General features: G+C 37.5%; 2 protein-coding genes across 3 annotated transcripts in view; one reads left to right on the top strand and one right to left on the bottom strand.

The window, feature by feature from the left end:
• The window catches only part of LOC108689538 (mitoguardin), a 34898-nt gene that overhangs the window by 4527 nt on the left and 19659 nt on the right, over positions 1-10712 (top strand). The gene's annotated exons all lie outside the window — the stretch shown is intronic.
• Positions 1-10712, bottom strand: part of LOC108689540 (protein unzipped) — a 25675-nt gene that overhangs the window by 1212 nt on the left and 13751 nt on the right. The window contains exons 2-4 of the mRNA XM_018196333.1: positions 2343-2559; positions 1192-1559; positions 496-830 (exon numbers count right to left, since the gene is read on the bottom strand). Coding sequence (XP_018051822.1) covers positions 496-830; positions 1192-1559; positions 2343-2559 — 920 coding nt within the window. The remainder of the gene's footprint in view (positions 1-495; positions 831-1191; positions 1560-2342; positions 2560-10712) is intronic.

Genomic DNA, 10712 nt, shown 5'->3' with positions numbered 1-10712 from the left:
GGGGGGGGGGGGGGGGGGGGGGGAGAAAAATAGAGATACAGTTACATTACAGAATAAATTTGATCTCTAATTATACCTAATTATAGAGATATGAGATGAGATTACGAGCTGAATCGCTGCAAATCATACGCTTGTTCGACTCATTTAACGTTCTATGTTGCTAATTCGCGTCGTAATCCTCACGATTATCCGCCTTTGATCTGCTCATTCGCCGCAAACGCGATGATAGAAGCTCCACACTTCATCATGTTCGCAATCATTATGCAAGCGTGGGGAGATAGGTAGGATAGGATTAATTTAAATTAGCAATTCCGTAACGCTTCAAAAATAAAATTTAAATGTTACTTGTCACTTTAATTTCTATGTGACTTTGACTCGCTATCTTTTAGAATATAAATGAAACATTTTATCTCTGAGTACGCATAAAGAAAAGCTCTAAATTTACATATCTGCCGTTCAACTTCATTGCTCATGACAGTTTAAAACGATACTTACTTGTAAGCCTCCGTGCGATTCTCGTCATCGCGCGTACCCCATGTTATATTCGGTAAGGATGTGCCGTTAATTAGCGTGATCATGGTGCTCAAGCCGTTCAAGATGGCGTGCCTGCGACCCCAGTAGACCGAGTACTTGTAATTGTATACACAGGCTTCTGCCAAGTTTGCCGGTTCCGCTCCACGGTTGACGATCGTCGCCTCGCTGAGTATGCGAGGTACGCGCTTAATATCGCGCCTCTTAGACCAATTAAGTTTAACGGAGCCGAGCTCATAACGGATCGGCTCGGCCTCCACCAGTAGCTCACCAGACTTCGCAGACTCTTCTTCGCCTTTCTGCAAAAGAAAACTGAATCTTATGCGTTCACCGTCGGCAACTCAATTACTTCGCGAATGAATTATGCTGTCATTAATATGACGCATATCTGCCACGAACTTAACTGCTTCTTGAAAAAAAGAAAAAAATTCTTAGAATCAATAAATTGAATTTAATGCGATATTCCTATTCATCAATCCTTATCGTATTAGCAACACGCTTTGAACGAGAAGTTTATTTATTCGCGCTTCCAAAGTTTAACTTGTTGAAATCTTGTTTTCTAATACTGACGTTTTGCCAAGACGGAATCAAAACAGGAAGACGGCAATGCACTTTTCTCTTTTATCAATTCGGAAAAATTCGAAAGAACTCGATACTCACCTCGTTCACATAAACGATAGTACCGAAGTTCTCAGGCGAACTGAGCGTACCGATATAGTGAGTGTACCGCGGTTTCTCCAGATCTTTAGGGACCTCATGCCGAGCTACCAGCATTGTCTTATCGACGTACACCGCACCCACGGGAGGCGGGGTGTACTTGTTCCATTGAATCCACGAAATCCGCGCCGCCCCATCGACGTTCTCCAGTAGCTCATACTTCTCGTACGATTGTACAACACCATGTATTGTCACTGTGCAGACCTTCTCCTTTTCTTTCTGTGTACCGGCCACCCATACGCCACTATGCATCGCGCGGCACACGTAAAGCACCAGTCTCTTTACCTCCGCTTGATTAGCATAATTCTCATCTGCAATAAGTCCGCGTGAAGACAATCAGTCTCATCAATCACTAGATAGTTCGATTTTTAAGCCTCGTGCCCACGATAGAAATCGATCTGATATCTCAGACAGAGAAAGAATTAACAAATCGATTACATGGTCAATGCGATTGGTCAATTCTTTCTCCGAGATCTCGATCTGAGATTTCTAGCATTGAGGATACAAGACTTAAGATCTAACGTTTTTGTCTCGCACGACAAGAAATGTCTAGACTCGCTTTTTTTAGGCTTTCATAGGTATTATCTTCAAAGATACTAGAAAGTTTGCGGGTTATCGCCATGTTTTCATCCATTACTAATGCCAACGTTTCGTGAACTTTGCCGTTCACTTCATTACGTGCGCTCCTCGCTCGGCAAGATTTACGAAACGTTGACGTTAGTAATGAATGAAAACACGACGATAACCCACAAACCTTCTGGGATCTTTGAAATGTCTAGACTTTGACACTAATATTCTCGCAAATTGTATTTAAATCTAGCGCGTCCCTGAGTATCTCGATTTCTGAATGAAGCATAAACGAACGTGACGAGTCTGACATGATGCACAATTAATAGTTCACGTAAGTCAAATCCATCCAGGCCAAGGAAACGAACGAATGAACGGTTTGTTTCAGTGAATACAAACGTCAACCCGGCGACATTCATCAAAAACAAGCTGCTCATTTCTGTTTGTTCGCACTCGTTCGGTCTGACCTCGGCTTTTGCGCGGCACATTGCGCGCATTGTGACGATCCAGGTGTATTATCGTCGCACCTTGACTATCCGGTACGTTCTCGCTGCCACCGATGATTATCTCCTTCGAATCGCTCGGGTTGTAGTGCGTCACCGGTAGCCATTTGAGCGTGGTTGAGGTAAGCGTCTGGTGGCCGTACTTCGATAGTATGTGCACGCTATTGTCCGCGGTAGTTGTCGACAGCAGGAGGATGCAGCCGAGCACTCCTAAGGCGAGGTAATTTTTCTGCCGAAGCATCTGCAAACGAGAAATGAGTGGGTTAATTTCCTAGCCCTTATCATCTCATAAAGGGATTGGCAATGCATGCAGCAATGATAATAATTCTGCATAAACTCTTATCTTATCTAGGAGTTTGCCTATACTGAAGAAAAATATCAAATCTTAATAAATATTTGTTTGAATAATTCTAATATTTACTAAATGTAAACATATATTTATTTGTTAAAACCATTAATTTGTGATTTAACTAACATTTTTTTATTGAGTAAATTTTTATTTACTGTGTGTTAACTTAATACTATTCAAAAAAATATGTATTAAGATGCAGTAAATTTTTTTTCAGTAGTCTGATTTCAATGAATAAGACAATATCTGAAGATTTCGTTCTCATCCTCAGAACAATCGAATAGAATTGATCAATTCACATTATCTAGACAATTTTCTGGCGATTTCAAGAATAATTCGGCAACCTCGATAGTTTTAGAGAACCGCAATCTTGTTACATGGAACGTAAAGGTTCAAGCACCTATCCCTTTCTGGCTTTCCCATTTTTCTGCCGGAGGTCAACGGCGCGGCCGTGCTATGCAAAAAATGCGCGCGATTTTCCGGCGATTAACACGCAACGAAGGGGCACGCTTCGCTCCTATCTAATCACATCACGATCGGCAGCAAAAAGGAAGAAAAAAACCGACAGACACGAAGCGCATGCATAGCTTTGCGCTACCTAACTCTACTCTCAGCGAGAAGCTGGCCGCCCCTCTGGGGGCTTTGTGATTACGTTTCCGCTTACTATGCCGAGCGTGTCTTCAATACGAATCCCCTCTCCCCCGATATAACTGGATCTTGACTTGGTTTTACTGTTGCCTCTGTATTTTCGCATCGGTTGGTTCGGTAACAAGCGAAAAGGAAAATCCGCGAACTCTAACACTCAGAAAAGAGAAAGAGAGAGAAAGAGTCTGTAATCCTCGAATCTTTCTTTGGAGGAGATCGATGATATATGTCTTGTAAAAATGTAAAGTCTACATAGGAGTTGTAGACGGTCGTAGTCTTAAATCGTAGGAAACTGATCAACCACAATCAAATATAACGAAAATACTCGACTAGAATTGATCAATTTCCTACGATTTGAGGCCCTACGACCAACTACGACTTTTTTAGACGAGCCTTAATAATCTCAAAAAAGTGTGAATGAATTAAAAGTGTCAGAAATGTGCTTTGCAGCAAGAGATGTGTGACACAGTGATCATTTTATTTTTAACATTGGTAAATAATAAAAATGTAATGATACACTACATTACATTGTCATCTGTGTTTTAGCTGAAAAACATTCAAAATTAACATCATGATGAACTCTCTAGATCTGTTTTCTTCTATGATTAATCTAGTAAACACTTTTAGAACTTAAAATGAGATAGATATGTTTGATATTTGGCAAAAGCGAGAAAGAGATTTCTAGTGCAGAAATAAAAAATAGACTTTCTATCAGGATCAATTATTTTAGCAGCGATGAAAAAGCTGCAAAGTACCACGAGTTGCGATCGTTTCAATCGGGATTCGAGCATGAACGGCGGCAACGGAAGTCGAAGGCAGCGGTGAATGAGCCGTTGATTGGCGTGTGTTTACAAAGGCAATGACAAGTTGCATAATTGCTCACTCAATCCGTAATCGATATAACGGCCGCGTGGTGTTAATTCCAAGCGGTCTCCTCATCGCGTAACATAACCAACGACGATAATTCTAAAGGAGCTCAGTGTCGACTCGAAACCGACTAGTTTCTCGAGCACCCGACATATCGGCTTCAAGTAACCGTAACGGTTCCGTGGCATATCCGTTTACACGATAATACGTTCGTTTCACACCGTCCGGTTTCCATCATTTGAAAAACAGAGAAAGAATCTATTCTCCTCTCGGAAGAATCCTCTCGGGCACTTTCAGAGGCGAGAATTTAGTAAAGTGGCTTGAAATATTTATCAATAGAATTGCAAAAAAACTGGAATCGAAATAAAAGGACTTGACAATGACACGAAAGTTTCATTTTTTCCCGACAAGAGGAGCAATCCTCCTCGCGATCGCTTTAAAGAAAAACTATTTCTTCTAATGATTGAATTTTAAATTTCGAGAAAACTGAAGTCCGATATACCGTCAGTCCGATTTTTCATTAATCAATAGCGACGGAAATATATACATATGAAATAATATCAGACTTCGGAATTTTGCGATGGAAACGTGCGTGACCTGCCGTAATGCTGTCTGTGATGCCATAGTAATGCGCATGATATCGTAATGGATAGAGGATTTAATGACGGTTTTCCGAATAGAATGAGGCCTAACGTAGGAGTAGTAATTGAAACATCAGCTTGATTTTAACGATGCGACGATGTTAAGTGGTAAAAAGGAAACATTAACGAGGTAGGAAGTAACTGGTAGTATCCTTAGAGCAATCTGATATCATTTTCGTTCTCGCAAGAATTACAACTAGAATTATTCAAATTATATTCTACAGTTGATTAATTTCAGACTTGCACTTCCTACACATCGTTTACCTTTCAATTAATTTTCCACGCTTCATATCGAGACTATACAGCGTATTAAACTGACAAGAGAGACGATTATACGCGTTTATGAATATCCTTTCGCGAATGATTTTGCGCAGCGGCCAATCGAGGCCGCTGACAAAACGTTTCCGTTCCACGGTTGTTCACGGTTCCGCGGAAGCAGTCATTGTCGGTGTATTATTGTCGCGATGGCATCGCTCCAATTGTCAGAAAGATACGAAGCGGCTGATAACCCTTCCAGGCGATTCGCACAATTGCCAGAGTCCGGTTTGTTTTTTTTTTTCTCACATTTTTTTCTTCTTTCTACCCTCTAAATTCTTTGGTGTGGAATCTAAAGACCGGAGCATAAACCTTTATAACGCATAATGCATAAAAAAATCCGCCGGTCTTTTATTTCTTTTGGAAAGAAAGAAAATGAAGGATTCGGATCAATTCATTTTTTTATAATGTGCATTAAGCCTTAAGATTCTGCTGCCGTCCTTTTTCTAAAGAGTGAAAATTGAAAAGGTTCAATTTTTAATCTTTAAGGATGGTATTTATATATAATCTGTTCTTATTTCAAGATCGTCTTAAGTAGTGTCTTAAGATGTTAATACTACTCTGTAATTGATTCATAACATCTTAAGATTGTACCAAAAATATTATATTTAAGATCAGTGCATAGTCGGATCTCATATTTAAGATCATCTTAAGATGTCATGAATCAATCGGAGAACTGTAATTAGACATTGTTTAAGATAACGAATCTTAATAAAAATAAACTATGAATATCGCCCTAAGACTGTACTTAAGCCAATTCTTAATATAAGAATTGACTATGGCTTAAGAGTGAGAATCACTCTAAAAGTTTTATGAGCTTACTACAATGAGTCATTTCCTGAACTAATCGTAATAAATTATTCTTCTTACATTTGACTGTGATTAATCAACTTTTTACTACTTAAGACTTAAAGCTTAGGTAATAGCTTATTGTAGAAAGTCTATTAAACAATGAGATTTAAGGCGTAAAACTTAAACTTTAAGCTTTAAACCATAACAAATTGACCAATCATAGTCGATTATTCTTCTCAAATTTAACTGTGATTTGATAATTTCTTATTTAAAATTTGAAGTTTAAATTTCACGTCTTAAAACCCCATCGACGCCGTTTTAAAATAACGTTCCGTCGTGCAAATCTGAAAAGCGCACGTATTTGCGAAAATACGAATGTAACAAAAAGATCACGTCAACGCAAACGTGTTCGTAAGAAATCAATTCGTACCGAGCACGGTCCGTGACCCGAATGGAATTTCCGCACATAAAGGATTCGCGCGTTTCGAACCGTTCACGGATCTAAAAAAGCACGCATCACGAATTCCGGGGACACCGGTTGAGCGAGTTACGAGGTGGTCTGCTTGATTCGATTAAAAAAGCGGCGAACGCCACACGCAATTACGGCGAAACAGAATCCGCGTGAACAACATGTCGTGCTAGACGAAAAACATCACAAACGCGTGCGCAATCACGCCACTTTTGGTCGTCCGCCTGGTATATCTGTCGAGGAAAGGAGATCCTCAATGAACATGTGAGACCGACAGCTGGGAAGGTAAAAAGGAACGCGATTAATTTTCCCTTTCCACGGTCACGTTCTCATCAAAAGCTGACGCATCGATACCGGTTTTGCGTCGCTAATCCGCAAACAGGTACAATCTCGCTTTGCGTTACGTACACGCGACGTACAAGAAGTCCCGTTAGCTGCACGCGGATTCTCCGCTTCACATTAAAAATTTTTTCTTTTTCCATTGATTCTTCAACACGCGATTCTCGGCAAATTCTCATCTTTAATGAGAAATCTCGTAGTTTACATGAATTATGTTTATATGATAAGTTTAGTAATAGTAATATCCGTAATTATGAAATTAGTCAATCATAGCTATTTCTTATAATAGTAATAATGTAATCCTCTTACGGATTCTTCCAAAATCAACAATAAAAAATAAAAAAAAAACCCAGGGTGAATGAGAGTCAGCGTGGTAGTTAATACACAAGTGATGTGACTCTCATTTGCCCTGGATTTTTTTGGATTTTTTGTTATTCATTCCTCTGAAGAATGAAATGACTGTGATCAGCCAGTTTCATAACTACGGATGTTATTAAATCCTAAAAAAGGTATAAACGTAGTCATGATTGCCATCATGGTACAATTAGACAAGTTGTATATGCTTGGTTATAGATATCACAGGAACAATGGTAACTCAATCCCTTGATAACATAACCAAATAACGTTTTATTATTTTTAACTTCCATGTCCAATTTATTTCTGTAATTAATTAATTTCAAAGTAAACATCGTTCAACGTATACATTAACGTATACATTAGTAAATAATGAACTAATTATTTTAAGTCAAATTTAATACATTTTCTTGAACTAAATTGTTTAAGTCTATGATAATCAAATTAACGATATGTTGAGTAAGAACAATGGCAACCTAGAAATAGTTAAAAATAACTCGAATTGGATTTAATTTGATATTATGAATTTAACAATATATATATTCCCGAAGATGCGCAGTAACAAAATAACGGTGTTCGCGATCCTAAATGCAGCTGACATGAATATAACATTTAATGACTCAATTATATTTTTTCGACGTTTTATTCTTACATTTAGCCTACTGATTAGCTTACTGGTTTAGAACTGATTAGAATTTATAAGGCAGGGAGCACACTTCTTATAACACATAAAAAAATCAAGTCATCAGAGTTTTATCTTATTTCTTTTTAGGAAAGGAAGAAAATGAAGGATTCGAATTGGTACATTTTTTAATGCATTATGCAAGACTGTGTGCTCCTATCCTTAAGATCGGTATAATCATAATCCATTCTTTCTTCAATATTATCTTAAGTAATGTTTTAAGATTCTAATATATACTCTGTGATTGGTTCACATCTTAAGACTGTACTTAAAACAGTCTTAAATAAGAATCGACTAGAACCGATTTTTGATCATGTCACCAAATCATGCGGAACATCTTGTCTAATTTCATCGTGACTGCCACCTTCCTACTGGAGATCGATTGCTTATCAAAATTGTATATTGTATATGTCAAAAATGAAAAGTTTTGATAACCGTCTTGGCTAGAAAACGCGCACTACAGATATAATTGACAGGTAAATAGATTTCTAACAAGATAGTGCTCCGCGGCAGGAAGATGATAATCGTTTACGATAAGGTGTATAGGTTTATCACCTGCTATCGCGCGACATTGATTCTATGACACACGTATCCGCGCGCGCGAAACTTCAGTTCTTATCCGCGCGATGACGAGCATGCATGAAGGATTTATTGATGTTTAAAAGTCGGTCTAGTGCAGAGCGGCTAAGGCTGTAAAGGTCACTTCTCGTGGTCGGTGGGATTTGTCAGCTTGTCGGTAAATTAACCGGTGGTCTAACTTCTAACCGGTTTGAGGCGGCACCGTGGAATCGTAAACACGTGTCCGAACTCGAAGTTCTCTCGCGGAATGCTCGTCTTTTCTCCTCTTTTTCTTTCCTTGTGTTTCTTGCGTTTTCGACATTCTTAGAGCTCAAATACAATGAAAAGAATAAAGAATAACAGATTTTAACTAGAAACCTAGACTAACTAGAAAAATTTTAACTAAATACCAGAATACAGGATTCAATAGGTTGAAATCTGCACGGAAAGAATGGTTTTGTTGAAGTATCTAAAAATTTAACTAGATACAAATTTAAAAAGATTTTTGCTGAATTATCACAATAATCATGTAAAACACTCGAATTGATTGCCAGAATGTTTTAAAATTGTTTGCAGTATTATCATCATATTTAAGTATCCTAGATAATTATTTTGATGATGGTCTAACAAATTGATGATAGTCTAACAAAATTATTTTCAGCTTTTTAGCTAGTTAAAAATGTTCAGACACTTCAGCAAAACTGTTTTTTCCATGCATCATTCTTTATTCCTACCATATTACATCTAAATCTTTATATTTGTTATTGAATTTGCGCGATTTGACAGAAAACCATACGCACTGGTGAATTCACTTCGCTATTAAAAATTATGAGAACGAAAAATCAAGCACGGTCTCACTTACGCCAGCATGTGTAACGCGATTCCGAGAATATATATACGCGTGTAATTTTATATTTATCATTTTCAAGCATCTCGTGAGCAGCTCGCAGCAACGGAAATATAACGACTTTGCAAACTAAAAAAACTGTTATAAAAGTCTTTCGTCGGTCTCTTTAACATAGTTTCGAATATACATACTGATGAAATGTCCAAGATAAATAAGGAAATTTCATATAAAAATCAATTTAAATAGAACGAAATTAAACAAATAAATACTCATAATATTAGCTATCAATAAAATAAACTTCATTCAATAAATAATAATTAAATATCAATTCATATATTTCGTATTAAAATATAAATTACTTATCGGTGACAAAATTAAATCGTTTTTTTCCACACATAGATTAACGAATGTGATTCACGTACGGATTAATGCATGCAATTTCTTCATCATCATCCTCGAACGCGATCTTTCCGCGATGACGTGCGGGTAGTAGAATTCCAGAATCGCCGACGAAAGTTACGCAATGGTAAAATTGATCGCAGTGGGTGCGGTCCGTGCTTTAAACATAGAATTTTTAACTGGTCTATTTTCTCAGGCTGTGCTATATATCTCACATTGTCATAACACTCGAATTGAAGGTCAAAACTTGGCGTACATGCAAGTACGCCATTCGTCGATGATACGCACCGCGAGGATCTCATTTCCATTCGCGAAACATACGGGGAACACTCATGCCGACGCGAGATATATTATTTACATTACAGTACAGACACGTTTCTTTTCTCACTGGTGATAAAAATCACGCGTGGGCGCGCGAAATAATAATAAATACAAAGTAAATCGTACTTTACGCTCGCGCTGCAACCTTGTCGTTCGCATGATGTAATTCAAGAAACTCAGTGTTGGAGATTAATCTATCTAATCGAAACATTTCATATTATAATGTCTGTTTTTTATTCCACTAGACTGCACTACAATTCCCTTCCTCCGAGGAAGGAAGTTCCTCCAGTGAAGTTCCTTGCTTTCGAAATATTAAATATATCTTATCTCACTTTTAAGTATACTCCAAAAGTATACGTTAGTTCAACTAGAGAAAACAAACCTATAAAATAACGATCTTACAATAAACAGTTATATCAAAATGTTTAAACTTTCCGCGATCCGATTATTGAATTCGCTTTTCTCTTTCTTCGCGACATACACAAGCATTCTTCAATTCTTAGTACACACCAGAAACTTTATATAACAAAGTCTGGTTACGAGATGACAAACTTTTGTTTATCCGTTGTTTCTATCAACATCATTAAGCTATAAGAATAAGGATAAGATTATATTTGTGTTTTTACGATAAATTTTTCAAACTGTTCAAACCTGTTGATTGGCTGCAGGAGAGAGATTTTTCTCTATCTTATAATCAATCAACAGGCTTAAATTTGTCATACAGAAACGCACAAATGTAATTCCACCCTAAGTAAGATAATATGAGTTAGAATAGCGTATATAAAAAAAGAAACAGATATATATATATATATATAT

This window comes from Atta colombica, unplaced genomic scaffold, assembly GCF_001594045.1.
Source record: "Atta colombica isolate Treedump-2 unplaced genomic scaffold, Acol1.0 scaffold27, whole genome shotgun sequence".
Taxonomy (NCBI): domain Eukaryota; kingdom Metazoa; phylum Arthropoda; class Insecta; order Hymenoptera; family Formicidae; genus Atta; species Atta colombica.
The sequence above is the reverse complement of the archived record's forward strand: the minus strand, read 5'-3'. Positions and strand labels throughout refer to the sequence as shown.